Raw genomic sequence first — 27,172 nt, 5'->3', positions numbered from 1 at the left:
CTTTATTATCTTATTTATAACAGACTCCTTGACCGTTTTACGGGACCTGATCCTAAATGGAATGGCACCAGGATGAGATCTGTATGGATTTCCAAAGTCTACGCACGTTTTCTGTAAAACTCTATGTAAATTTCAGATCCCAGATTATTCATCCAATAGGGAAGAGTTTTTTTGTATCTAAAAGATACAGAATTAGTAATTAGTGTGTTTTTGAAAATCATAGATTCTTTTTGAAAATCAGACTAATCTGAGAGTGTATAAGACAAGACCAAGGAGAATAAAATCCTTTGCTTCTCCTGGTCTGTCAGCAATTACAGCACAGAAGGCCAAGAGCCTCTCCCTGTGTCACCTGACGCTTGTGCAGTGCCATGCAGCTTCCCAAGCACTTCTCACGCCATTTCAGCTGATACTTCTGGTGGTCTTCTGGTGTAGACTTCGTCATAGAACCAGTTTTATAGGTAAGAAAGTTGAGAGGAATTCATTTGCTCAGGGTCTTGTAGATAACTATATCACAATCAAGTTTCCAAGAGAAATCTGCTTTCCCCCCTGATTATTTCCCCCAATGTATAGAAAACGAGACTGATTTATTTGAAAAAGAAATCTGATGCTTTGTGGGGGAAAGAATCATAAAGCATTTTGTAGTGTACTAAAGTTTAATAGATAAAAATAAATTTTAAATATTTATATACTTATGAGAGGCATCGTACCCAAGTGCAGGTGTACCCTACAGATTTTTTAATGTGTTCTATGTAATATGGTACAAAGTTACTCTAAAGTTCAGATTAATTTATTATTTTAAAATTATCAAGACTTTAAAAAACCTTTGAGGACTTACTGGTATTTTTCCTTTTCCTAACAAAAACATTAAGAAGGAAAGATTTCTACAATATCCTAAATATCCTATTCTTTGGAAACTGTTTGTGTTCTTCAGGTTCTAGGGAAGAAAACGTAACAAACACCTATTTGCTATCGTCAGTCTTCAGTGACCCCTGAACCTCTGTTTTCTGACCTAGCTCTGAGCTAACAATGTACTTCTAATCTCGTCCCTGTTCTCCGACAGAATGTGGTGATCTGCTGCTTGACACCTGCCCTCAGTGGATGCTATTACCTGTGTGCGTAGGGTGGTGGCTGGGTACCCCCACCCCAGTCCCCAGGGGGGCTGTGCTAAAGACAGAATATTCTAGAGCTTCCCTGACCTCCCAGCACAGTCCAATTCAAGGGAGCAGACTTTTCCAAAGATGTGTCTGTATCGATGCTTTGCTCCTCTCCTGGTTTGCTTCCACCATTTCCGTCACAGTTCCCCTCCAGCTAAAAAGCAGGATGGGTGTCACAGTTCCCCTCCGGCTAAAAAGCAGGATGGGTGTTACGAGACAAGGAGGGAGGTGTGAGCTGATAAATTTCATTTGCACGCCCATGGGAGGTGTCTGTCCTGGTCCTGGGCAGGCCCCGGCCGTGGGGAAGCCCCTCCCTGTAGTTTTGGAGGTGAGTTGTTTTTTGTAGACGGTATATAGTTGAGGTGTGTGAGTGTGCGGTTTATTCATCCTGCCGATCTGTCTTTTAACTGATGTACTTAGACCATTTAATTTATTGGTGTGTCAGGGCTGAAGCAGGCCATTTATTATCTGTTTTCTGTTTCTTTGTTTCTCATTGCTCTGTTTCATTTTCTTACCTTCCTGTGGGTTACTTGAACATTTTGTAAAATCCCATCTTGATTTATTTATGAAGTTTTGAATCTACTGCTGTGTATTGTTTTCTTGGTGTTTACTCTAGATACTACACTTCACGTCTGTAACTTGTCAAGTCTACTTCCAGAGAAGTACAGAAACCTTCTAAGCAGAAAGAAGAAACCTTCTTTGCCCTCCCCACTTAAAAAATATAATTATCTTAAGGTTTTCTCTATATACATTGACATCAGATGTGTTATTTTCCATATATGTATATATTTTTATTTGTTTTTCTTACTTTTAGTTAAAAAATATAAATTTATTTTCTCGCATGGTCCTCCCCCTGAACCACTTTACCACCCGTGCCACCTGCCCTCACGCTCTGGGGCTGCTTTTAGCCATTCGCGTCGGCGTCGCTACCTCTGCGCTTGGGGACGTTTCCTCACGTCAGAGTTACAGCGTTAGAAAAACCGGAAAAGTATGGCAATTCAGAAAGTCTTCATTTTAAACCATGGTACTGTTTCTGCAAATCGGTTTTGAATGATGGGGTTTTATGATAATTATTCTCTGTTATTCAATACAGTGTAATTATATAAGATTAAAAAAATCTTCCATTTGAAAACAAGCAATAACTATTTAGTTGGGTCTCGTACTTGCCTCGTGTTTCCGTCTTGGCTAAATCGCACCGTTCTGGACCAGAAGGAAAGCCATGTGCGGTCATGGGAGGGTGGGCTTGGACAGCAGAGGGCGAAGCTCTTCCGGGACCCCGAGGCCGTGGTTTTCATCCCTTGCCTCACATTGTTTCCCTCGTGCCGGGGACAGAACACTCAGAAATCAAGTCGGGGCGTCTGACTTACTTGGCGCTGCTCATCATCTTTTGAGTGGGCTTCCTGTATTTGGGGGAGAGTCCTAGGTTATTGTCCCATTTCCCCTTATGGAAATAATCAAGTTTCCAGTGTCCCTTGGGGCAGGGACCCAGCAGGTGACCCAGGCTCCTCGGGTCAAGGTGGCCACGTCGGGGGACAGCGGGGGCTCCCACTGTCGCCGGTGTGGGGCTGCAGAGCCGTCCGCTGGGGGCTGGGGGTCGGCGGCGGCAGTGCTGTGGCCTCCAGGTGGGAGCAGGTCTCGGCCTGGTGTGGGCCGGCCTCCGCGATGCTCCGGTGAGGCTCCCGCTGGGCCGGTCCCGGCTGTGGTTTCCAGCACCGCCCAGACGAGGGCCTGGTTCTCCCCGTCACGACCGACGCGCCCTCTCGTTCGTCTCTTCTTTCAATCAGCAGGGTTGGCTTGGTGGGCGCAACCAAAGTCTGACAGACGTGCTGTGTCGGTGGCGGGAGGCCCCAGCCCGGGGGTGGTGACGTCAGCCGGTGGTGACAGTGACCGCTTCCCGCAGCCGAGCTGGGCCGTCTCCAGTTACCACCCCAGGTCTGCAGGGCAGGACGCGGAGGCCCAGCCCGTTCCCCTCCCGGTCGGGCCACCCAGGCTCCCGCGTGCCGGCCGCCTGTGCGCCGCGCGGCCCTCGCCGCGTCCGGAGGAGACCCCGGCCTGTGCGGAGCTCGCCGTCGGGTGGTGAGGACGGGCCCTACCCGGTGCCCCCACGGCGGCGTTGCCCGGACCAGGGATGGGGGTCGGATACGAGCCGGGGCTGCGGGGCGAGCACCAGCTCTCCCGGTGGCGACCACTCGGCCAAAACACAGACCTGCCCCTCCTGGATGTCCGCTCATCGTCCCCGTTCCTGCCTCCGGCGCCCGTCGTTTCCCGGGCTTCACGGGACCAGCTTCCTGTGGCCCGTCAGTGCGCTGAGAAGACGGCCACGTGGGAAAAACTAAGGGACAAAGAGCAAAACGCTGGGCCGGGAGGAGGACGGGGCGGCCTGGCCAAGCTGAGGGCCTGGAGTTAGAGGAGGGAGGCCTTCTGATTCCTAAAGCCTTGTAGATGACGGGGCACCGTTTACCACTCGTGTTGGAATCGTTCACTTTCATGAGTGACTTGAGAGGAGACAGGTCCTTCTAGGAAGAACCGAATCCTGCGAAGTGTTGGTTTTTATTTTTTTCTCTGCTTTAAAATCAGCTTTCCCCGTGATCCGGGAGTGCGGCGCTGTCCTGATTCCCCAGCACGTGCAGGGTGTCAGGCAGGGGTACCCTCCACCCCTCGGACCCCCCATGCTCCCACCGGACGCCCCGGCACCCGAGTGGGACTCGATCTGTGAGAGAGAGAGAGAGAGAGAGAGAGAGACCGAGACCGAGACAGAGAGAGTCGGGGAGAGGGCGAGAACATTTCCGTTTCTGAAATTGAAAGCCTGTGCACAAATGGTGTTTGTAGTGGGCTGTGGGGTAAAGCTAGCGGTATGCTTTGCCCACTGGGGAAAAACAGCGACTATGTCTTTGGGCTCTGTTCCGGGAAAAGGAGCTGCATGTGTGAGGACCTGTGGCACTGTGTCTCGGAGATGTTGGAGGAGCCCGTGGAACCAGAGCCGCGCAGCAGGACCGCGGGCAGCGCCCTGTGGGGAAGGCAGAGGCGCGCGTAGCTTCATGGGGAGAGGATTCAGGACAGGGCAGAGCTCCGTGGCCGTGTGCCTGGGGTCATGCCGACGAGGGCTCGTGTGGCCCGCAGGGCTTCCCTTCCTGACTCCGGAGGGCAGGTCCGGATGCAGCGGGGGAGGGGGAGCGGCTGGCACCGGGTGTGAGGCTGTCCTGCACGAGGGGCGGGGGCGTCCCTCTCACCGTGGGCGGGGGTGTGTGTTTGTGGGCTCCTCTCTCCCCCGGGGCACTAGCCCCATCTCCACTGCTAGTGATGGGATGGAGCAGCCTGACCCCCGAGTGTGCCCCCCGTAGAGCAGATTGAGGGGTGCACAGCTCTGCGGAGGGTGCAGAGTATGCGTCACAGCCCTGGAACAGTGGCGGGAGGGTCCTTAGGGTGTGTGTTTGTGGGCTCCTCTCTTCCCCTGGGGCGCTAGCCCCATCTCCACTGCTAGTGATGGGATGGAGCAGCCTGACCCCCGAGTGTGCCCTCCCGTAGAGCAGATTGAGGGGTGCACAGCTCTGCGGAGGACGCAGAGTATGCATCACAGCCCTGGAACAGTGGCGGGAGGGTCCTTAGCACAGAGCCAGTTTGCAGACACGGCCAAGACAGTAAGACCCTAGGTTGTATTGGGATGACTTTGGAAGCCATCAGTCCCTTCGGATTAAATTTTCCTCCCAGGACACAGGGAGAGCCTGACGGGTAGATCCAGGGAAGCAGGTGTCACTTGACATTAGAAAGACTGGGCTCTGTCCCACACGCCAGCCAGTAAAACCGTCACAGCTAGTCCTGAACAGGTATTTCCAAACTTTTCTTTTTTAAATACACAGAAGCCATTTTTCATATATATATGTATATATATATACGTATATGTGTGTGTGTGTGTGTGTGTGTGTTTATATATAGCACTATAGTATATCTGTGTGTAGAGTGGCCAAGACCACAGCTGCTGGCCTGGCTGACAGGGTGGCCTCTCTCTGCTTGGAGTCTGTGATGTTCAAATAGCCACTACTGCATCTGATTGAATTCAAAGAAGAAACATCTTACCGAGCGCTCTGTGTGGTTTCTGTTAACTTCCCACCACGTTGCAGGAGCTTTTGAGACATCAGAAGGGTGGGGTCCAGGCAGAGTCAGAGTTGCCTGTGATAAAGCTGCCCATGACCCGACCACTGCTTAGAGTAACAGCGAATTTCTCATGGTGTGGGTAGCTCTTACCTGGAGCCGATAGCAAAGTTGACCCACTGCCTGGAGACACGTGTTCTAACACCTGTGAGGGCCGCGCCTCGCTGTAAACCCAGGAGGAAGGGGCAGTGAGTGTCTGGGCTGTGAGAGGGTCCGCAGAGGTGGTAGAGCTGCAGTGCACGTGGTGACCAGTCCCGGAGGTGCCCGTGGACCAGGCTTCCTGCTGCTCTTCTCGGAGCCCCGTGGGTGTCCAGGTGGCAGGATGGCGCACCGTGGAGCGTGCAGCGTTGCTGAGGGAAGAGCAGTAGCCACTTCCCATCTAGCCAGGGCCCTGGTCGTCGGGCGCTGCACGGGCTGCAGGTGATTCCATCCCTGGCACCGGGCACTCTGAAGGCCTGCCCTGACCTTGGGCACCACGGAGGAAGCCTCTGAGCCAGGGCATGACGCCCTTTGCCCAGCGTCTGCTGAACGGCCCTGGGAATTCTCGTTGGAGTGGCCTGGCAGGTGGCGCTGGGGGCTGGTGGCAAGGCTCTATGGTATCAGAATGTTCTGAGCTAAAGTCATTCAGCAAATCATGTCATGAGTCTGTAGATTCGTGATGTGGTAATTTCTCAAAGATTGTTCTGTTTTGGAATGAAAGGAAACAAAAGAAGTGCCGAGAAAGGATGGCACAGGACTCAGGAAAACTCATACAGTGGAGGAAGAATACATTTTTTTATGCACCTGGAAGCCTGCATTGAACTGAAAGTTTTTATATAATTGGTTTAGAATGGCTAATCTTGTCTAATATGAAAAACGGCTCTTGGTTTTTTTTTGACCTATTAATGGCTATATTTTTCTAGATTTAGCCATTAAGGTTTATATTCAGTTTTAGTTTTTTTGCAAAACATTTCCCCTCCCATCTCTGCCTCAAGTTTTATTATTTTGACATTTGGTAAGAGTTGAATCCTTGTCTTAACCCACTGGGGCAGCTATATAAATACTGTAGACTGGGTGGCTTATGAACAACAGACATTTATTTCTCACAGTTCTGGAGGCTGGAGGCCCAAGGTCAGGCCTTGGGCCTGATAGATTCCACGTCTGGTGAGGACCGGCTTCCTCATCCATAGACGGTGTCCTCAGATGGTGAAGGGGTCCGTGGTGTCTTTTACAAGGACACGAACCCCATCACGAGGCTCCACTCATGACCTGACCACCTCCCAAAGGCCCCGCCTCCTGACACCATTGCACTGGGGGTTAGGATTCCAACACTGAATTTGGAGGGTGTGGGCGGGACACAAACTTTTGGTCTATCGTCACCCGTATAAAGAAATGGGCGTCACTTTAGTCTCTTCCTGCTGTTGTCGTCGTCTTGGCAGAGTCGCCGTGATGCAGCTGAGGGCTTTTTTGGAGGTGGTTATCTGTTCATCACAGGAGCCTGGGTGGTGTTGGTAGCATCAGATGAGCCTGGGTTTGAATCCCAGCCCGCCACGAGGCTGTGTGACCTTGGGGAGGTTTCTTGGGTTCTCTGAGGCTTAGAATCGCTATGTGCAAAGGAGGAATAGCACACGTACTTGTCAGGATCGTTGTGGTGACGAGAGAGATGCTTGAGGCGGGTCTCACAGTAGCCAGCTGTGAAGGAGAGCTCTGCTCATCACCGTCATGGTGGCGCGAGGAGAATCCCGGTCATGTTAGGCCCACAATCTCTGTCAGCCTGGCCGGACATCCGCGTCCCCCGAGTTCCCCGTGCAGGTCTCAGTCCTCGGCCTTACCTGGAACCAGAATATTTCGCAGTAGGGCCAGGCGGCAGGAGTTTTGAGCCATCCCTGAGCGGTTTTAGCAGGTAGCTAAGACCCTTTTCAGAGAGCAGGACACAGTGGGCCCGAGGCCACTGCGTTGTCCAGCAGCGGGTGCCCGGGCGGTCCCCCTGGGGTGGCCGCAAGACAGGGACAGACGGCTTTGGAGTCGGGCAGAGATCCGTCTGATTCCCGACTGTGCCCTCACCGACTGTGCCCTCACCAGGTGTGCGCCCTCAGCTATGGGTACGTGGCCGCACCAACTGTCCCACGTGATAATATCCAATCGCGTTCTCACCGAGGAAGTCTGGGAAGTGGTTGATACTTAAGAACGTTGGTTTTGCTGTTTGTAAAATGTTAATAATGCCATGATACAAAAGGAGAATAACCGGCAGGTCTGTCGTACGGATTAAAAGAGAGGCTGTGGGCAGGACCTGGCCCAGCTGCTCACCCACGTCCCCTCGTGGTATCGTCCCACGTGCGTTTTAAGCGTGTTGCCCGCTGAATATGCATTCATGCTGGTCGTTTTTAAACCTCTTGTCTTAATGGAAGTATGCCTTGTATTTAGATAAATCTATTTTTAAAATACATCTTTTTTGTAATACTATTTTGATCTATATCATCATGCATTTAGCAAGTAGCCATCTTTCCTAGATCCTTTTGAAAGCAGGTGGGTTATAAATGATAAATCTTCAGTGCCTAGCAGAATCTGATACAGAGAAGGCATTCAGGTATGTAATGACCTGTGTGCTATTCACATAAGACGGCATCCCATTTTGCCTCGATGTGAATCCTCATTACAGAAAAATTGAATTCTTGACCTCCATGTGCCTGTGTAGTGGCGCTGGGTGCGACCGCGACTGTCCCCGGAGCTGTGTCCCCCGCCGCTGCGGGCACTGGTGCTTAGACCCAGCGGGAGCTCGTTCCTCAGCGTGGACACCGGGTTTCAGGGCCCTTGTCCTCGTTGAAGCCGGAGCTGCGGAATCTTGGGAGCTCGAGTGGAAGCCGAAGTTCAAACCTGTTTTCCCTCCTGATCAGAGAGCCGAGGGCTGCCTCCCCGCGTGTGGAGAGGTTCAGCAGCCGTGGCTGCTTCCCCTGCTTCCCGGCCTGGCCTGTAGCCCTAGGAGATGGGATGGGCTTTCTCCGCGTCCCTCTTGCTTAGTTGAGGCAGAAACAGACACACGTGGTCCAGTGGCCATCAGCCTGGTTGGTCACAGCAGGACCGGGGACATGGGCTCTGCCTCCCAGGCGTCCTGCGCCTGCATTTTGTCCTCTTTCCATCCCCGCCTTCCCTGGGTCCTGTTTCGCTCCTGCCCCCATCACCTTCCTCCTTGCCAAACCCTGGGGCACCTTAAATTCAGTACGGATGGCCGGATGGCAAGAGCTGTGATAAAGCCTGAGTCGGAATTAATAACCTTTAGGAAATGTTCCTAAAGAGGTTCAGCCGGAGTTGATTGCTGCGGCCCCGTCTTAGGCGAAGAGATTTTCTCTTGACTGTGTTTTAGGTCCCCCGGAACTTTTAACTTTCCAAATCACAGCCCTCCGTACCTGATTCCCTACCATGTGTTAGTGGCAAAATAGCATCTTTAATATAAGGGGTCATCATTTTGTATCCTTTTGCATTTAAAGAAGGGCTTTGCGTCTCTCACCATCTTTCAAGTGCTTTATATGGCACGATAACCACCGCTCGGCACCGTCCTGGGCTGTTTCCACCTGCTGGCCCTGGCCTCGACCTGTGGCTGCGGCGCTGGGCCGGACGCACGAGGAAGACCGCTGCCCAGGGAAGCAGACCCTAGTGGAGAAGAGCGGCACGCGGGCGAGTTAAAGTGAGGGAGGGTGTGGCTTTGGTTGGGGCAGGAGAGGGGAGAGCGTGCGTGCGTGTGTGTGCGTGCCACACGCGTGCACTGTGCAGAGATCTGGGAGCGTCCCGCTCCAGGGGCTGCCGTGGGCCTGACACAGGCAGTGTCCGCATGTCCAGGTGCAGACAGCGCAGAGGCCAGGCTGGCCGTGCCGGGAGTGGGAAGTAGCCGGGCTACCTTGTGAGGTGGGAGGCTGGCAGGCTGGGTCCTGGAGGGCCCTGCAGGCCCAGCTCTAGGGACGGTGGGACGTGTGGCCAAGGGCAGGGGAGGGGCGGCTCGCCCATCCATCCTGTCCACGGGTACGTATCCAGCTGCTGCGTGCGCAGTGCGTGCGGGGCTTGAGGGAGCGCGGGTCCTTGCGGCCTGCCCCCAGGGACGGGCCCGTGCCTCCGGGGACCGGGGCTGTGGGGCAGGGGCCGGGCAGAGCACGGGGCGGAGTGCGGCGGCCGCGGGAGGACTCGGGGGCCGTCCCGCGAGAGCTGCTGGCAGTGCCAGCTGGGGGTTCTGGATGCCCGCGATGCCTGGTGTCAGAGGAGCAGCGACACCGGTGCTGCTGGTGGAGATGGGGCTCCTGGGAGCCTGGGTGAGGAGCGGTTCGGGTTCAGTGCTGGACGGGAAGTGTGCCCTGCATCTGGTCAGTGGGGCTGCGGGAGGACAGACGGGCTGCCCGTGAAAACTGGGTGCGGTCGGCACCGCCGCGGGTTCAGGGCCGAGGCCCGGGCCTTGGGTTGGGGACGGGCCCTGGGCCTGCAGCGCCTGCCGGCCGGGGGTGGAGAAGCTGAGGCGGCAGCGAGGGCGGGGAGCTCGCCGGCTGGTTCCCGTGCCCCCGTTACCAAGTCCAAGCTTGCTCTGCTCGCCACACCACAGGCCGGTGGCCGAGAGGCGAGGTACCGGGGCAAGGAATAACGGCTTTATTCGGAAAGCCAGCGGACCGGGAAGACGGTGGGCTCCTACCCCAGAGATCCATCTTGCCTGCGTTGGAATTCAGGCTCCTTTTATCCTACAAGGGAGGGAGTAAAGTCAGACGCTTCCTGGTCCCCATCGGCCTCCGGAGGGGCGGTGTTACTTTCTTGCTCCTGCCGTCATTCACAGGGGGGCCTGCTCAGGATGCTTCCTGGTCCTGTCTCCCCGCCCAGCCGGTCCTGTTCCGGGAGAGAGCAGGTGGGCAGCTAAAACTGCAGAAGCGGAGCGGTGTGTGAGAGTCGTGGGTTTGGAGGGCTGCCTTGAATCGGGGGAGACGGCGGGTGCGGAGGGGCCGGGGGAAGCCCCGTGACCACAGCAGGGCGGCTGCCCTCCCGTCCGCGGGCCGGGACGCGGCGGCCTGGGGGATGTCCAGCCTGCGCAGAGGGTGGCGCCAAGGTGACGCCGCGCTCTGAACTTTGGAGAGCGTCCCCCGCCGCCACCCCTTTGCCACTCTCGTCCTGTGAGAGGAGGGCCAGCTGAAGGCCCTGGACCCTCCTTTGAGAAGCCCCTCGCCATAGACGTTCCGTAAGCACAGGGCCCTGCGTTGTGTGTGTTGAGTGAGATGTGTCTGCTTTTAGAGGTCGGGCTCCCAAGGTGGGTGTGTGTCCGCCATCCCGCAGCATCTGAGCCTGTCTTCAGCGGAAGCTTTTCTCTGAGATGGTGAAGGGTCGGCCCTGTCCCCTGGGATCTGCGCCTTGGGACTCGAGTCAAGTGTCTGCCACCCCGGCACTGGCTCATGGGTCCGGGAGAGACCCTTGAGGAGCCCGAGGGAGGGAGGGAGGGGAGGGGAGGCGGGCCCTGTTGCCCAGCGATGACTCCAGTCAGCACGTGTTCTTCCGAGGACCACAGCAATGGCCTGGCTTTGTAATTGTCTTGTTTTTTATAGTAGTGTTCCTGCATCTTTAATGACCGTAATTTGCTCGATACTGCCAGTCAGAGAAGCAAAAGAACTTTCCAAACACCCTGGCAGACCAATGATGGAAAACCTTTTTTCAGCTGTAACATCTGGTGTTTCATGGTCATCTGTCTGTTTATCCTATGGTAACTTTTGGAGGAGTTGGGTAACTTTAATGAAAATTTCTGAAACTAGTAAAGGGTCCCCAAATCTGCTTCAAATTCAGTGATTGAATTCCTTTTCTGTTTTGGGATGAAATAGTGGTCTGTAGTTTAGAGGACCTCTGTGTCCCTTAGTTGAAGTAGAAGAGTATTTGGAAAAGAACATCCCTGGTTTGCAGTGAGGGAACCGGGTCACGCGTGGCCTGCTTCTCCTGCGGACTCCCTTTCCCCCAGCACCGGCTCCTCCCTGTCCAGACTCACCTCCCAAGATCCTTTCTCTAACCCACATTGCAGGTGGTGGGGGGACAGCCCCAGTGTGTTAGAAAGCCTGGGTGGGGTCGCTGCTGGTCTTCTAGGAGCCAGTGAGGTCCTGTCCTTAAACCTCACAGACTGTGTGTCCAGGATTTCGCAGGAACAACTCCTGGGGAAAAGGAGACAGCAGTCTCAGTAGTGGCCCTGAGGGTGCAGCTAATGTCCTGGCGCGTCAAGGCTGGGGCAGGTGGATACAGCTGGCGTGTGCAGAGTCAGGGAGGAGACGGATTGGAGCTGGTCCCTGCGGGAAGGGCCTTCTTTGTCTTCTTTTCCTCTTAGGAAACCAGAGAGCCTGGCTGAGGATGGGCACACAGTGAATGGGTGGGTGGATCTCACGCTGGACGGGCACCAGAGCACATGTCCACCCGTCTGGTCCATCCACCCAGCAAGTACCGTCGAGCACGTGCCATGTGCCGGGCAAGTCTCTGGTGTTGGGAAGACAAGCGTTACCTAGGCGCCCCGCCCACGTGGAGCTCCGTTGCATGGAAGCAGCTCTGTATCTCCTCAGCAGGCCCGGTGCCTGGTGTCGGGAGCTTTGTTTTGGAGCCAGGCCTGCGGTCCGTCTGTACCTCCCTGCTGCCGTGTCCTCGGCCGTGTCCTGGGCTTTGGTTTCCTCTCTGCATGTGAGATGGGTGACCTGCCTTGGGGCTGCTGGGCACACGGACGTGGTGCCTGTGCCCTGAGAGGGGCCCTGGGGGCTGCGAGGCGATGCAGGGCACCCCTGCCCTCCAGAGCACACTACCTTTTCTGTGCGCTGACGAACGGGCCTCCCGCTCCGTGAGGTGAAAGCACAAGACCTCTCAGAGGACACGCCTGGAGGCTTGACAGCCACGGCGGCTCCAGACCTGAGCTCCAGACTCTCACCTGGTGTTCCCACGTTCCCGGACACCCCCGGCAGGAAGGCCTCCTGGACCATCCTCTTCCCGTGTGCCTGTCCTGGGGCTTTCTGAGATCCAGCTCTGCCATGGAGGTGAGTGGAAACTGTGTCAGGTGAGGTGTTTTCAGGGTCAGTGGTGCACATGGGCTTCACACACAGGTGCGCCTGGTGACAGCGGTTAGACGTGCCCTTGAGGCTCGCCTGGAGCTTCTGGAGGGGTGGAGCCGGGGTCGTCACGAGGCCCACCTGCTGCCATGTGCGGTGCTTGACGCGGGCCCTTGGCCGGGAGCACCGAGCACCAGCAGCGGCTGCAGCATCTGCGTGGCCTCGACGTGGCTGCTTGGCTTTCCGGTGCCAGGGCTCTGGGTTCAGGGGCGAGATTGCCGAGAGCGGCTGCACCTCTCGGTCATTTTCAGTGGTGGTGTGAAGCGTCTCTTGTATGTAACCAGTTCTCCTTTGGTGGACATTGATTTTCAGTGTTTTTCTGTTATAAACAGAGCTGTATTGAAAATCTGTACGTACTCATCGTTTGTTCTTGTTTGAGCTTTTCTTCTGGAAGAAGTGCTGGGTTGCTGGGTATTTTCCCACAGCCTTCACAGCCCCTTGGTCCCTCCATGGCTGAATCGCAGGGGCTCCTGCCCTCCAGGCCCACTGCACCCCCCGCCCCTTTGCTGCCTTTCTCTCCCTCCCTCCTGCCGCCTGTGCGCCTGTGCTCCGGTGAATGTCCCCGCAGGGCGGCTGGGCCCTGCTCCCGTCTCCTCACCCTGCTGCCGAGGCCGAGGGAAGCCACCACCTGAGTGTCACCTGCAGTACAGGGGACAGAGCTCCCGCCCACAGGTGACAGGCATCGCTTTTACTCACCACTCGTGGTGGCTCCCCCAGCCATGAAGGATGCTCCAGGGAAGGAACCAGGTTCCCACGTGCAGCACTGATTGAAGATGCCACACGCCGAGGAGTGGGGGAAGGGGAAGCTGGGAAACCCAGGAGGAGGAGGGAGAGGAGGAGGGAGAGGAGGGGAGGGGGAGGAGGACTGGGTGGAGGAAGGGGGCAGGCAGGGCAGGAAGGAGCTGTGGCAGATGACCGACCCTCGGGCACGGGGCGGCGAGGCGGAGGGAGAGCGGGGGCTGATGCGGGAGCGTGCAGACCCGTTGCCCAAGACCGTGTCGGCGGACTGGGGTCGGTCAGCTCCAGCCGTTTGTTTCCCTGTCGCATTACCCCTCGTCCAGCAGCTGGGTTGTGGGGTGCCGGTCAGGTGCCAGGAGGGAACGTTATCGGGGGTCCACCGCGTACACACCCGCCACCCGCCCACTTCCCAGCCCTCCCTTTCTGGAGCTTTCCAGCAAATGAAAATGGCACAGTTAGACCAACTTCAGCCGCCTTCGGGATTTGTAAAGATCTGAGCGCTTGGAGATTGTCCCGTGGAAAGTGCTGTAAATGTGTAAGATGTTGTCAAGCCTCCCAAGCAGCTTTTGTGTGTGTGTGTTTCGTGGAAAGATCCAGAATTTCCAAATAGTGGCCAGCTCATTTAAAAAAGATTGATGGTCAGGCAGATGTGTTTCAAATGAGTCTTTTACTTTTGTGTTTCAGAATCCCCCGCTTCACTTCCTGCATTTTGAGCCATTTTAAGTAGAATAAAGAGAGGAAAGAGGAGGGAGCATTTGCAATAAGAAAAAGGAAAAAGGATTATCCTTCGCGCTCATTTCTAGTCGGCAGGGATTGTTTCCTAAGAGCACATCTCTGAGATGCTTCCTTCTCTCCGCTCTGCGCTTTATCGGGTAGGTGAGGGATGCTGTGCTCATTAGCCAGGCCGCCAGATAAGCCTGCTTCTCAGTGGGGAGGAGCAGGCTGCGGAGCTGGCTCTGGCCCACCACCCCAAGAGCTGTAATGGGCACCAGCTGGGCTCCCGCGCCTGCGGAGGGGCACACGCTTCAGTGGCCGTTCCCCGGGCAACGGCATCGCGCAGCCAGCTGGCCCTGTCCCTAGCCCGTCAGAGCGCACCCCTGCCGGGAGCCTGCGCCGCAGTGTGACCCTCCGTAGGCTCTGACGGCAGAGCGTTTGCAGTCGGGGGTCAAGGTTAAACCCAAGGACCCCCTGTGCCGGCAGTTCTTAGGGCGCTGGCCCAGGCACACAGCCACAGCTTTGGGGCGCGTGGTCCCTGGAAGGAGCCGAGTCTGTACAAGTCGGGTTTCTGAGACGGGCAGGCTCTCCGTGGTTTGAAGCTGGCCCGCTGGAGGGAGAGCGGAGGCCCCTTAGGGGTGGGCGGGGCGGGGCCTCTGCGGGAGCGGCCTGGCCGAGCCACAGGGCTGGCGGGGGGGACTGGCTGACCTGCTCCCGGCCAGGCGCTGGCGCGCGGTCTGTGGGCAGGGGCTGCAGGGCGAGAGGCGGGTGGCCTGGGCGCGTTCCCGCGGTCACTCGGACGAGGCTGGCGGCGGTGGCCCCAGCGCCGCCCGCAGGGCCTGCCAGAGAGACTGGGGGAGTCTGGACGGCACTGGGGCCACGGGTGTGAATGTCTCTGGCAGTCTCAGGCGTCATGGGGCGGGTGGTCCCAGCAGAGCTGGGAGGGCAGGGCTGTGCTGGAGCTCTGGGGCGAGGGCCGAGAGAGGGAACCTGCGCCTCTGTGCTCACTTGGCTCCGTCCTGGCGGCTGCGCGGGCTGCACAGGGGCCCGAGGGAGGAGCCAGAAGGCTGACCTGGGCACGAGGCCTTCCGGAGCTGGGTGGGCCGCCGGGGCTCTGGGCTCTGGGCTCTGGGCTGGGAGGCCGTGGAAGGGTCATTGCCAGGCGAAGAGAGCCAGGGCCCCAGGGGGACGAGGGTTCTGGCCCACTCAGGGTCGAGCTCCCTGGACACCCCGGCACCGCGCCACTCACGGGACCCCTTGCAGAAGCCTTCCTCCTGCGGTGCCCCCAGACCCCCGACCAGGCAGCCGACAGGAGGGTGCCCGAGGCGCTGTGTGTTTGTCGCGGAGCAGGCTGTGGCTGGCGCCTAGGGAGCTGAGATGGGGGCACGGTAGTAACCCTTCCAGCTTCGTGGGCCGTGCGGACCCTTTCTCAGTCTCTTCCTGTCTCCCTCTGTGTCCCTTTTAAAACGCAAACCCATCCTCAGCTCGTGGGCCGTGCAGAAACAGGCGGAGGGCCCGACTGGGCCGGCGGGCAGGGTGTGCACACCTGGGAGGAGGTTCCGGTGGGTTCAGGACCTGAGAGCAGGTGCGCCCGTGCCGGGGCCGGGAGCTGTTGTCTCTGCTGGAGATGGGGCCTGGCTGCTGGTGACCCTTCCAAGCTGCCCTTGTGAGCAGAAACCCTCCATCGATACCCGAGTCTGAGGCCGAGGGTGCGTCGTCTTGCCTCCATGATGGCAGCACACCGGAATCGCGGCTGCACCTGCCCGGTGAGCTTTGTGACAATCCTCTGCCACCGTCCTGGAATCTGCTGCCTCCTCACAGGTGCCCTGTGGGTTTGGTGCGGACGGGAGCACGCTCAGTGTGCCAGCTCTTTCCCAAGGTCAGGGCCATCTGGGCTCTCCGACTCCCGTGTGCGATGCTGCCTCTGGCTCCTGTTTTGATGGGTGGGGACGTCTCACCACTGGCTCTGCTGCCCCTGGGGTGGGTGCTGTGTGGGGGTCCTGCCCCCTGCCTTCCCCAGTACACCTTCAGGAGCTGGGCCCACTGGCCCTTCACGGGGGGGGCCTTGGCTGCCATCCCGTAGGTCTGACTTCTAGACGGGGGGGTGTGCTGAGCCCGGGGGCTCCGTCAGCTCTCGCGGGGCCCTCTCCTCGTGGCGCAGCTGTCCCGGAAAGCGCCTGGCTTCTTTGGGGGAAGGCTTTGAGGAAAACTTACAGTATATTCTTGTGGCAGTGCTATCGGGTCTTTCCCCAGGGGGACCTGGGTTTCCCTAAAAGCAGGGGCCCTGGTTTGTGAACTGTCTCAGGAACCGAGTGAGAGGCTGTGACTCTTCACCGTGGGGACTCAGGGCAGGCTCCACCCGGACCCGAGTCTGCTGGTCACACAGGTCAGGGGCGCTTGAGGACCCGCCCAGATCTCCTCTCTCTTTTCTCGGAGGCCAGAGCCCCCGGGCTAGCGTGCTTCCTGCCTGGGCCCACCCCGTCTGTGGAGCTCACGGCCAGCCCCCCACCCCATCCTGTCCCTGCGATGGTGTCTCCGGCGCAGGAGCTCCTGCACTAGTGCTGGGGTGAGGCACCTCTCTCTCCTTTGTTCCTCGCTGCAGGCTGGTTCCTGCGCCGGGCGGTGTAGTTCACACAGGACGCTCTCCCCAGGCACCTAGAAGGCTGAGGTTGTTATAGGCGGGCCTTGGGGCGCGTCTCCGGGCTCACTGTCCGGCAGGCCGAGTTCTGCCTGGTCGGGCGGTTGCTTGGTTGCTTTGTGGAGCTGGATTCTACCTCATTCACCCTGCTCAGCCTGTGTCAGACTCAGAGCCGGCTGAAGTCTCTAAAGATAGCCTGGGATTCTGAGCTGCAGCACCTGCGGCAGCCCCTCCCCTTCAGCTGGGCATCAGACTGTGTCCCCAGCCAGGCACCGCTAGCCCTTTAGCCGAGCCGCCCGGCGTGGCTGCTGACGCTTACAAAGGCTCTGATCTCCTCTGAGTCCCCTAAGCCCTGGACTCGACACCCCTGCAGCAGTCCGCACACTGCGTGGGCACGCTTGGCAGCCTCGAGTACGCCTTTTCCACTCATGTGCCCGATTATCTTTTTATCTCACTAAGTGCCTTTAGCTCGTGTGTTACCTGTAAAAGATAGACGGGCATCAAGTTGGCCTTTAAGGCATGGCTCATATTTTCCCTTTCAGAGCGGTGGGCTTTTCGGGACCCAGGAGGCTTCGTCTTATTTCTGACTCTGGTGCTTATGAGCCGTGTGAGCCAGGGGAGGGCAGTTAGGTCCTGGAGGCCTGGTTTCCTCATCTGCAGGATGCAGAGGCATGGTTCGGAGTTCCCTTCCCTCCGATGTCCTGTGGTCTGAATCTGCTGTGTGAAGGCTGGGCTTGTTTGGAGGCAGGCCCTGCCCTCTGGGGGCTCCTGGTCACTGGAGCAGTAGTTCGGGCAGTTACATTGCGGGTCCTAACTTCAGGATAGCTTTGAAAACAGAGATCAAAGAAGAATGCCTCAGTGGTTATGACAGCATTTTCCTTCTAAAGATAGGGTTTTCCTTCTTAAAACCACCTTAGTTTCTTTGATAGCTGGTGGATGTGTGTTGAATGCTGTTGAGATTCATATAGATATGGAAATCCTTAGAGTTTCAGAGCCAATTTGCATGTCTCGATGGGTATACCTCCAGCGTTTCTCATTTAGTACTGTTTACCTTCCATTTCATCTGCCTCTGAGCATTTGGAGAGTTTCTGATAATGCCTACCGTATTCCTAGGACCAAAGGCACACTCTGATGCAGTGTGTTTTGCAGGTTTACCCATTTCTAGGGTAGGTGACGTTGGCAGGCACCTCCCGTGGGCACCGAACTCGGTAACTTTCTGGTCTTCCTCAGGATAACTTCTAGCGTGTACATTTTCCAGTGAGGGGCTTCGGACTCGCCTTGTACCTTGCACTGATTGAATTCCTACTTTCTGCCAGGCGCTTGTGTCCCGATTCAGAACCGCCAGCCTCCACCCGGTATCTGGAGCAGATCCTCCACGCTCCTCTTCTGTCTTCAAGGCCCTTCCTGGTCTGGTCCTCAGAGGGCTTCAAACCTCATTTCTCCCAGCTTTAATTCACCTTTACCGTATCCTAAGTAGAACCGTTGGCCATTCTCCATCCTCCGAGGTCCCTGGGCCCTTAATCCTGCTTCAGAACGCCTCTGTGTCCATTTCCATGTGCCCAAACCCTCCTTGGGGCTGAGGTCAAGTAGCTCCTGTTCCCAGCACCCTTTCCTTTGGTCCTCCCCCTTCAGGGAAGGCGTCTCCTTCCTTTAGCGCCTCACCTGGATCTCTCAAAGCACTTGCTGATCTTGACCTTGTATTATTTAACCATTTGATCGTGTTTTGCGTCCTCTTGGGCAGCGTCTGTGTCGGACTCGGCTCCATGCCTCAGAGTCTTCCAGTCTTTCTCTTCTGGGCTTTTGACCGGTTGGCCTCCGGCCTCGGGTGCACACAGAGAGGAGGGGCAGGGCGGCTCTCGCAGCTCTGTGTGTCGCCCCCCGCCCGCCACCGCCATCGTTTTCCCAGCCGCCCTGAGTGCAGCTGCTTTGTAGCCACTGCCCACAGTGGGCTGTGCCTGCCCAAGCCCACCCTTTTGTAAACCCGCTCGGGCTCTTTCTCCCCCTGCAGCCAATTGGCCATCGGTGTGGGTGCAGACGGGCGCTGGTGGGGGATGTGTGTTCTGTGGTCTGTGCCCTCTGGGCCTGCCTGGCTCTGTGCCCTGGTGGGTACAACTGAGCTCTTGCAGGAGTGATGCTCGGTCAGTTGGTGCCCTGCGGTCCATCCATCAGGGCCCAGAAACACGGTCGGAGCAGTTTTTCAAAAGGCATGTGACTCGCTGGAAGCCTGGGGTCCCTCCGTGAAGCCGATGCTCTACCGTTTCTGCCACCATCTTCCACACCAGCAGGTCCCCCAGACGTGCGTCCCAGCCCAACCTTGCTGAGAGCCCTCTGGCCCTTACCCCACCGGCAGGCGGCCGGCCACCGCGTCCCCAGGCGTGGAGGGTGGAGCGAGCGGGGCACCAGCGCAGCTCTGGCGAAGCACAGCCAGGTTCCTCCTCACAGAGGCACAGGCGGTTCCCAGGCCTCTTTGTTCTCTGGGGCAGGAGAGAACGTTCGGGGGCAGCGTCCACAGGTCCTGTCCCTGAGGCCGAGGGAAGCTGTGAGCAGGTAGGGCTCCCCTGTCGCTGGGCTGATGGCCGTCCGCGCTCGCCCGCCAGGGCCCACGGGCTTTCTGCAGAGGCCAGAGAGCGGATTAACCAGGGCCCCGGCGCTCCACGCCCTGGTCCTTAAAGTCGGCGCATGTCTCTGCCCCCCTTTGATGGGGTGGGAGGGCACTTTCTGAGGCTTCCACCCCCGGACCGCACAGGCCACGGGGCAGTGGGTGTTCTACCCACTGCCATGTCAGGCCCATGGAAATGACATATGTCCGGGTGGGTCTTCAGGCCCACTGGGTCTGCTGTGACCTGGCTTTGTCCGTTTATTGCCTGGCCCCCAAATGTCCCCAGTCTAACAGGGGGACATGGGACGCTTTGGGTTCAGTGGACTTTGAACTGCCAGGGTGCGGCCCTGTGCCCGGCGTGTGATCACCAAGTAAGCAGCACGAGGTCCCTGGGCGAAGACTTGGGGAATCGTCTCAGTACACACCTGCCCTGGTGTTGCGGCGTTCTGAGTGCTGGGCATCCGGCCATGTTTCCGACAGTGGGTCCCGTGTCTGAAACTGGCTGAGACCAGGCCTGGGTAAAGGATCACGACTTGTAGTGACGGAGTTACTCCCCTCGGCCTTCTGCTCGCTCACTCTTGTTTCCTTCTGCAGTTGTGTGGACTCCTGCCTGCGTGTACGGGCAGCCAGGCCTGGGTCGGAGGGCCATCTGTTTTGCTCCTTGCGGCACCGTCTCCTGTTGTCTATCGGCCAGTTGGCCTTCCTTGGCTGGTAACCTGGCCTGTCGGTCATTAGGCTAATTGCTGGCCCCTGGCTTCTGGCAGTTACATACATACCATCACCAGGCCCCTCTTGCTTTGGGGCCAGGTTTAACTGCTGGAGTCAGAGAGCGGCCACAAAGCCCGTTACCAACAGGCCACGCGTCGTGACAGCCTCTCCTGAGAGTGGAATTGCTGGTCACCTGGTATGTGGATGTCCAACCGCCAAAGTGTTGGAACTATTTTACGCTCTTTGCAACAATCCTTTGAGGGATCTGGTTGCTCCACATCTTTGCCAATACTTGGTGGTGTTGACCTTTTTTACATTAAATTTTAGCCGTTCTGGTAGGTATGTAGTGTATCTCATTTTGGTTTTGTTTTGCATTTCTCCAGTTACTGTTGAAATCCTGGTCCTTCTACTGACGATTTGATCATGGGTACTAATGGTATTATGATAATAGTACCTGGGGAGCCAGGCATTTGCCCGTTGTGTTCACTGCTGTATTTCTTGGTTCATTGGCTGGGGTTTCGGTTGGAGGACCATGTATGTAATAAGAAGTGGGACGTTTTCAAATGTACTCTAAGGGCCTTTGTTTTTTTTTTCTTATTTCTTGGGGTATTCTTTCTCTTCCTACAATTCTTTCATATTCTTCACATGATACCAATTGACGATTTAATGCTGAAGCCTGTTCATTGTTTTATTATCATTTGTTAAAGACCATTTTTTAAAGGGGAAGGTGTTTAGCACATATGCCGTTTAGAACTAAATGGAAAGCAAATTTTGAAAGGGTTTACATTTAGGAATTTATGATTCAGTCTTTAATCCCATGATGTTAAATCTGTTTCTTTTTGTTCTGTCTTTTCATCTTATTTTGTGTCTTACTGAAAAATTGTTTCAAAAAGAAAAGTTGTTTAGAGGGCAGAGACCGAGAGCCAGACAGGTTCCTGAAAAGAGGTGACCGCCTCTCTTGTCTGTGCTCAGTACCCCTGTCCGCAGAGTGGCTTCGCGCCACCGTCGGGCGCCGGACTGCTCTCCACCAGGGCTCAGCCTGTGGCATCTGGCCCGCACTCCTCCCCTCAGCGGACGGGGGCCTGCGCCACCACTGACGCCATATAGCACGTACGCGTGAACGCGGCGTGCGCAGGGCACTCAGCCCCTGTGCAAGGTGCTCTCACAGAGCTTTCAGGGAAAATCCGTTTAACGCTGCTCTTAGACCCCAGCTGCACCCGTGGTGATTATGTCTTTAGCTGCGCCCCACCTTCATTTCACTCCCTTTTTTGAAGAACTGTTGAAGAAGAACAGGAGGAAATCGATTTTGAGGAAATTAAATTTTCTCCTAAAGCAGGATGATGTGTTGGAACAGGGCAGGGAGCAGGGGCTGGAGCCGCCCGCCCGGTCGGCGTTTCGAGGGGCAGGGGTGCGGGCCCGGGGCTGCGTGTGCGGGCGCCGTCTGCAGGGCGGGCGGCCGCGCTCTGCTCACGTCTCCCTTGTCCCTCAGCTGCAGACGGCAAAGTCGTGACGTGCGCCGCGGTGTGGAGGATGCCAGCGGAGCTGGAGCCGGGCGGCCACGAGTCCCCGGAGGATGCAGCGAGCCCTGCACACGCCCTGGAGCTGCTCTGTCACCTGGGCCCCGCGGCCCACGGCAGCACCGCCTGGTAGGCTCCGCCCCTGCGTGCCCGGGCAGGCTTGGAGGCAGGTCCCCGCCGCAGAGGCCCCTCTGCTCTTTGAAGAAGATGTGGCATAAATTGCTTCCTTCCGCTCCCTCTTTAGTGCCAGTTGTTTCCCAGATGAGACACATCTATGGAGACCCTGCTGCACGCGTACTGAGAAAAGCTGCGTCCAGATCCTTTTCTTCTAAAGTCAGTCTTGCCGGGTACCTGCCGGGAGGATGGCAGTCAGGTGCCGTACAGCACTTAAGCGCTGCATTGCTTTTTACCTCATAAAGACACCTTCACTCAGCAATCCTATGCATGAATTAACTTACTTGTTACCTTGGGTTGAAGGCTTATGATGTCTTCTTCTGTGGACCAAGTGTGGACGCCCCGTGTGCAGGTCATGCTGTGCCCCCAGCCCTCCGAGGCTTTGTCCTGCATTAATGTCCCCAAAAGTCCTGTGCAGTCTCAGGAGGGAGAGACGCCCCCCCCTCCCCCCCCCCCCGCCCCCCGCTTAGGGCTCCCAGGCCCCTGGCTGCCCGCGGGCCGCGATGGCGGGATTGCCGTGCCCCCCGTGGTAACGCGCGGACCCTCCTCACAACACTCACGGCTCACGTGTCGAGTCGCCGAAGCCTCGGCAAACTCAAGAAGCCGTGCTTTCTAGAAGGGACCGTGGGAATGTACCCTCGTTATGGGTGTTTACAGTTAGAACGGTAATTGTTTTACTTAATACGGTCACACTCCCACATGCGCGTGCGTGTGCGTGCGTGTGCGTGCCTATGTGTGTGCATGTACATGAGAAAGAGCCTCGGTGTAGTCACTTCTTAGTCACCCCTACCAATTAAACAAATTTAATCCAGCAGGTATTTATTACGCACCTGCTGCACACGCCTGCCAGGCTCCAGGGACCCAGGGTGATGGGTCAGAGGACCCGGCCTCGAGGAGTCACGATCTCTCGGGGAGGCCGTGGTGTAAACATCTAACCGAGACCCAGGGCAGGCGGGGACCACGCTGGAGTCGTTATGAACCGTGTGCCGTGGGCCCCCTGAGGAGAGAGTCCCTCATGTTTAGTAGAGGAATTGATGGCGGAGTCTCTGAGGAGGCGATGTTTGGAGCTGGGACTTATCCTGGTCCCCACCGTCAGCTGCGTTTGGAGGTGGGGCGCGCGGGCGGAGCAGAGCTGGGGGCCTGCGTGGCCAGGGCCCTGGGGGCCTCCGTCTGTCGCTCTGTGTGTGGCGGTGGTTAGCAGGCGCCAGGTCGGGCTTGTTGCTTTTTCCCAGGAGTCCGGCCATCTGCACAGAAGGGGTCGTCCTGCCCCCTGAGAAACCACCCACGGGTGCCGAACAGCGCTGCAAACCACACAGAGCTGTTCGGAGCCCACGTCTCAGGTGGCAGCCCTGCTTCCCCAGCAAACATTTGCACGTGTGTGTGTGGGTGCAAGAGTGTGTGCACATATGTGTATGCATGTGTGCGTGCACGTGTGTCTGTTCCAGGAGCTACCCCGGCACTGGGGAACGGGTGAGTGAGACAGTGCAGACCCGCAGTCATTTCGGGCGAGGCCGGCATATACAGGCGGCGTCCATGCCTTTGGCGAGTGCAGAGAGGGGTGAGTGCAGGGAGGGGACCTGCGCCCTGTGGACGAGGGGACGAGGGGCCAAGGGAGGGGCCGTCATCTGCTCCCCGCTCCCCACGTGGGCCCAGTGCCCCATCAACCCTGCCGTCGCAGGGGGAGCGGGCCGCGCCTGCCCACGGGCGTCGTCGGGACGTGGTGTAGCATGCCCGCGCTCTCGCCCGTGACAGGGAGCGTGTTAGGAGGCAAGTGTCGATATTTAAACCCATCCTCCCCAGAGTCACCTCGGAATGCGGTTATTCCCAATTTGCTGCTCTTGTTCAAAGTACTTCTTGAAGTCTTTTTTGTTATCCATTGCATCTCTCTGTGTCTTTGACCTTTTCACCTGTGGCTGCAGGTGCGGTTGTAGCAACAGCTCAGAGAGACCCTGCATGCCCGCCCGTCGCCCCCAGCAGGGACCATGCACCACTGCCATCGAGGCAGCCCACAGCCCCACGCAGGTTCACGTGTTCCGCACCCACGCCTGTGTGTGCCCTGAGTTCCCTGCATCTCATCACGCGTGTCAGTCTGTGTAGTCACCACCACGGTCGGGGCACAGAACCAGGATCGCTCGGGCCACCCCCCACACCCCGCCCTTCATCCCTGGCCGCCGTGAGCCCGCTCGCCACCTGGTGTGCCATCACTGGGAGAGCATTCTGCACGTGGGGTCACGCCGTGTGCACCTGATGGCGGCTTTTGCATCGTCGTCCCTCCTTCCTTCTTACTCTGAGTAGGACTCCGGGTGGGATGGACACAGTCCGTGTAAGTGTTCCCCTGTGGAGCGTCTGGGTCCCCGGCTTCGGGCTGTTGTGCGTAGAGAGCCTCCGAACAGTACCCGGCGCACCCGGGTCTCCACTGTCCTGGCCAGGTGCCTGGGGGCAGCTGCTGGGCCATGCGGCGCAGTGTTTAGTTTGGTGGAAACGGCCGTGCTCTGCTCCAGAGGGGTCGTGCCAGCTGTGTGTGCGGGTCCAGTCTCGGCATCCTCATCAGCATGTGGGGTTGTCCTGCACGTTCTCTTAAGTATCCTCAGCAGGGTCAAAGTTTCATTATTAGATAGGGAATATGAGTTTTGGAAATTTAAGTCTGGTGGATCCGTGGAGGTGAAGGACACTATCTGTGGTCAGACATGAGGCAGTCGGTGTTTTGTGTTCACTTGCTTGCTTTCCTTTTTGCCTTATTATTTGTGCTGAGAGCACTTCCAGGAGAGGGGCTCCCAGATGCTCTGACCATCGGCCGCTGCTGGCCCGAAGGGAGTGTCCAGGAACGCCACACAGTCCCAGCGTCCTGGAGTCGTGGCTGCGCTGACAGGCAGAGGCGTGGGGCTCCTGTCCTCAGGGCCCCTCAGCCTCTCCTTTTCTGGAGCGGCGGGGGCATGGGGCAGACGGCTCCCACGTCTGCATCGCAGCAAGCAGGGTCAGCTAGTGCACGATGGGTCTCTTGTGCTCACCTTCCCCGAGGTGGCCGTAGGGTCACTGGAAAGTCACCTGTTTCTGTAGATCAGGTCTCCATTCCTGAAAAGGAGGTGACGTTTCTCGTTGTGCTGATGGCAGGGTCTCTGGCATGTGGTACTTTGCGTGGCTGTAAATAAGGCAGTGAAGGGGCTGGTGTAACGTACCCCCCGGACCCTTCCGGGCCTGACTCCCCGGTTTCGCCCTGTCGGGGCACAGGTCCCCCTGGAGGGGCTGCCCTGTGACCTGCAGCACTCAGCTCCTCTGGGCTCAGTGTCGCCTCCTCAGAGAGGTCCTTCCTAACCATTGTCTCCGAAATGATCACTGCTCCAACCCCACTCACGCCTTTCTGTCATTTTACCCAATTTTATCTCGTCATAGCAGTCGCCACCGCCTGACCCTCCCCTCGCTGCGTTCGTGCTCCTGCGTCTTTGTCCGTAGCCTGAGCTTCCTCCGGGCAGGGGCCTGTCAGGATGCAGGCTGCGTCCTGTAGCTGCATCAGCACCGAGGACAGCGCCTGGCACACGGAGCCCTCCTCTTGTTGAGTGAGAAAAGGAGCGAATTGGGGCCGCAGAGACGGTGCTGCGTCGTGACCGTGACCCGGGCCGTCGGGGGTTTGCTCGCATCGCCTTGTCATTTCTCACAGTGACCCTGTAAAGTGGGGACCACTGTAGGTAAGATAACTGTAGGCCAGAGAGAGGAGGAGATTGCGCCCAGGGTCACTCGCTCCTCGGGGGAGTGACTGGGCTTCACAGCCGGGCAGTCTGGCTGCAGGATCGCACCTGCGGAATGGGGACTGGGAACCGCCCGCGGCCGGCACTCTGTGGTTTGGAAGTGGTGTCAGGCGCTGGGAGTACAGACACATCTTCCTCAGAATAAGTTTGGGGAGTGTTCACGCATCTTCCTGCTGGTCCTTTCTGGATGACCAGCGTAAACCGAATTCTGCTTGCGAGGGGACCCCCTCATTCTGCAGATACTAGAGTCGTCATCTTTTCCGGCATGCTTCTCCTCTCCCTCCTGGTTCGCTCCTGCAGTCAGCGTGGTGATTGTGGAAGAGACGGTGGGCCTGGGGTCCGTGGCCCTGGGCTCTGCCTGCAGATCTGTAGCTAATTCACGGCATCCCTTTGGCGAGTCAGGTCAGTTTGGGCCTCATTCCCTCGTGTGTAAAGTGGGTTGAATTCAGGAGTCTCTGATGTTCTTTCCAGCTCACTGGGTGCAGTGAGCTCTCTTTCACACCTGCTCGGTGCCACGTGCCTTTCCCTGAATCTAGTCATAACTCATGACCCTCTTTCCACTCTGCCTGTCGCACTGAGGCGAGGGGCGCTGGCTCAACAGACACACGGCTGTGACCACGCCACTCACGTGAGGTCCTCCTGGGTGAAGTCAGTTCAGCTGGTGGCGGGCTGCCTGCAGGGCTCGGACTGAACCATGAGGATGCTTTTACCCAACTGTGGTCTTTTCACCATTTTCAGGGTATCTCATCCCGTCCTACTCCAGGTTATGTATATTAGCCGCCTTAAATCCTTTTGGAAGGATATGGGATGTAGATACGTAAAATTAATAAAATTTCACCTTGTTATGTTAAGGACACTGAGGTGAGGGTTCGTCCTGGTGTCACACGTGTAGTTGGCACTCGTTCCCTTTTCGGGGGTAGGTGAGGAGGGGCTGCTGACAGCTCCCCCTTCGTGTGCTGTGTGCTCGTTCTTCCCGGGCGTTAGGGGTCTCCTGGGGTCACAGCGCCGACACTGACGGGCGATGCGTTTTATCAGCACGGGCGGGGTCTGCGTGAGCGGTGCGCTGGGCACCGAGCTCTCTAGGGCCTCCCGGCACTACATCCCTGTCGCCTGCGTACACTGGCGTCTTTTGGAGCCCCGATGACGGGGAGGTGTTCGGGAACGCGGCAGGTAAGAGCAGGAAGGAGGTGACGGTTCCCTGGCACCGGCCCCCTAGGAGATAGGGCTGTATCACCGTCGAGATTGGCCCGAGGGCTGATCAGCCACCACAGTGTAATTTTGTGGCTCTCCGTCTCCTGATGATGCAGAGGCTCTCCAGCTGCTGAGGAGTTGCGCCCCTTGGCTGTGGATCAATGCTTCCTGCTGGGGAGTGGAAGCAAAGTCGAGATCGTGGAAACACGCACCATTGCCCAAGCGGCGCGTCAGGAGCAGTCGTACGGATGGCAGCGTGTCACGGACGGTGACCGTCTCCTTAAGGGAGAAGTCACTGAAATCGGAAACCAGCAGCCCCTCCTCCCACACCCTGCCCCCCCAGATTGTGGAGGGGCCGTGACGGGCTGGGTCAGCCTCACTGCGGGGGACGTGCCGGGTCTTTCTCTGATGTCCTTGCAGATGCCCGTGGCACTTGCACAGTGACCGCTGACCTCTGCTTTCTGGGGAGGAGAGACCTCTGCCGTGCAGATGGAGGTAAAGATCACACTGGAATGCCAGGCTGGCTGCGAGGGTCAGGAATTCCTGGGAAGCGGGTGTGCATGTTACCGTTCTCAGTAGAAGAAGGAAAAAGGGCCGTAAGCTTTGGTGTTGAGCTTAGAGAGGAAAGAGAAGAAAAGAAACGTGTGTGGGTCTCCAAATACTTGAGGTGGTTTGGCCAGAAGAAAGGATTTGGCCTCCTCTCTGATTTTGCGTGTCTTCTTTTCACTTCAGTGTAAGAACGGCGTAAGCTGACTTGGGTGAATGTTTCAAAGAGTAAAT

The 27,172-nt window shown here is 57.3% G+C and overlaps 1 protein-coding gene across 3 annotated transcripts in view; it reads left to right on the top strand.

Annotated features, from left to right (window-relative positions):
* EIPR1 (EARP complex and GARP complex interacting protein 1) overlaps window positions 1-27,172 on the top strand; it is an 84,013-nt gene that overhangs the window by 28,085 nt on the left and 28,756 nt on the right. For 2 of the 3 annotated variants that reach the window (XM_007100165.3, XM_028496914.2), the window contains one exon: window positions 21,257-21,413. In XM_007100165.3, coding sequence (XP_007100227.1) covers window positions 21,257-21,413 — 157 coding nt within the window. Of the gene's footprint in view, window positions 1-12,161; window positions 12,299-21,256; window positions 21,414-27,172 lie in introns of those variants that run through there. The other variant, XM_024118962.3, reaches the window with a different exon arrangement.

The sequence above is a fragment of the Physeter macrocephalus genome, chromosome 12, assembly GCF_002837175.3.
Source record: "Physeter macrocephalus isolate SW-GA chromosome 12, ASM283717v5, whole genome shotgun sequence".
Lineage (NCBI taxonomy): Eukaryota > Metazoa > Chordata > Mammalia > Artiodactyla > Physeteridae > Physeter > Physeter macrocephalus.
This window is presented reverse-complemented; position numbering and strand designations above follow the sequence as displayed.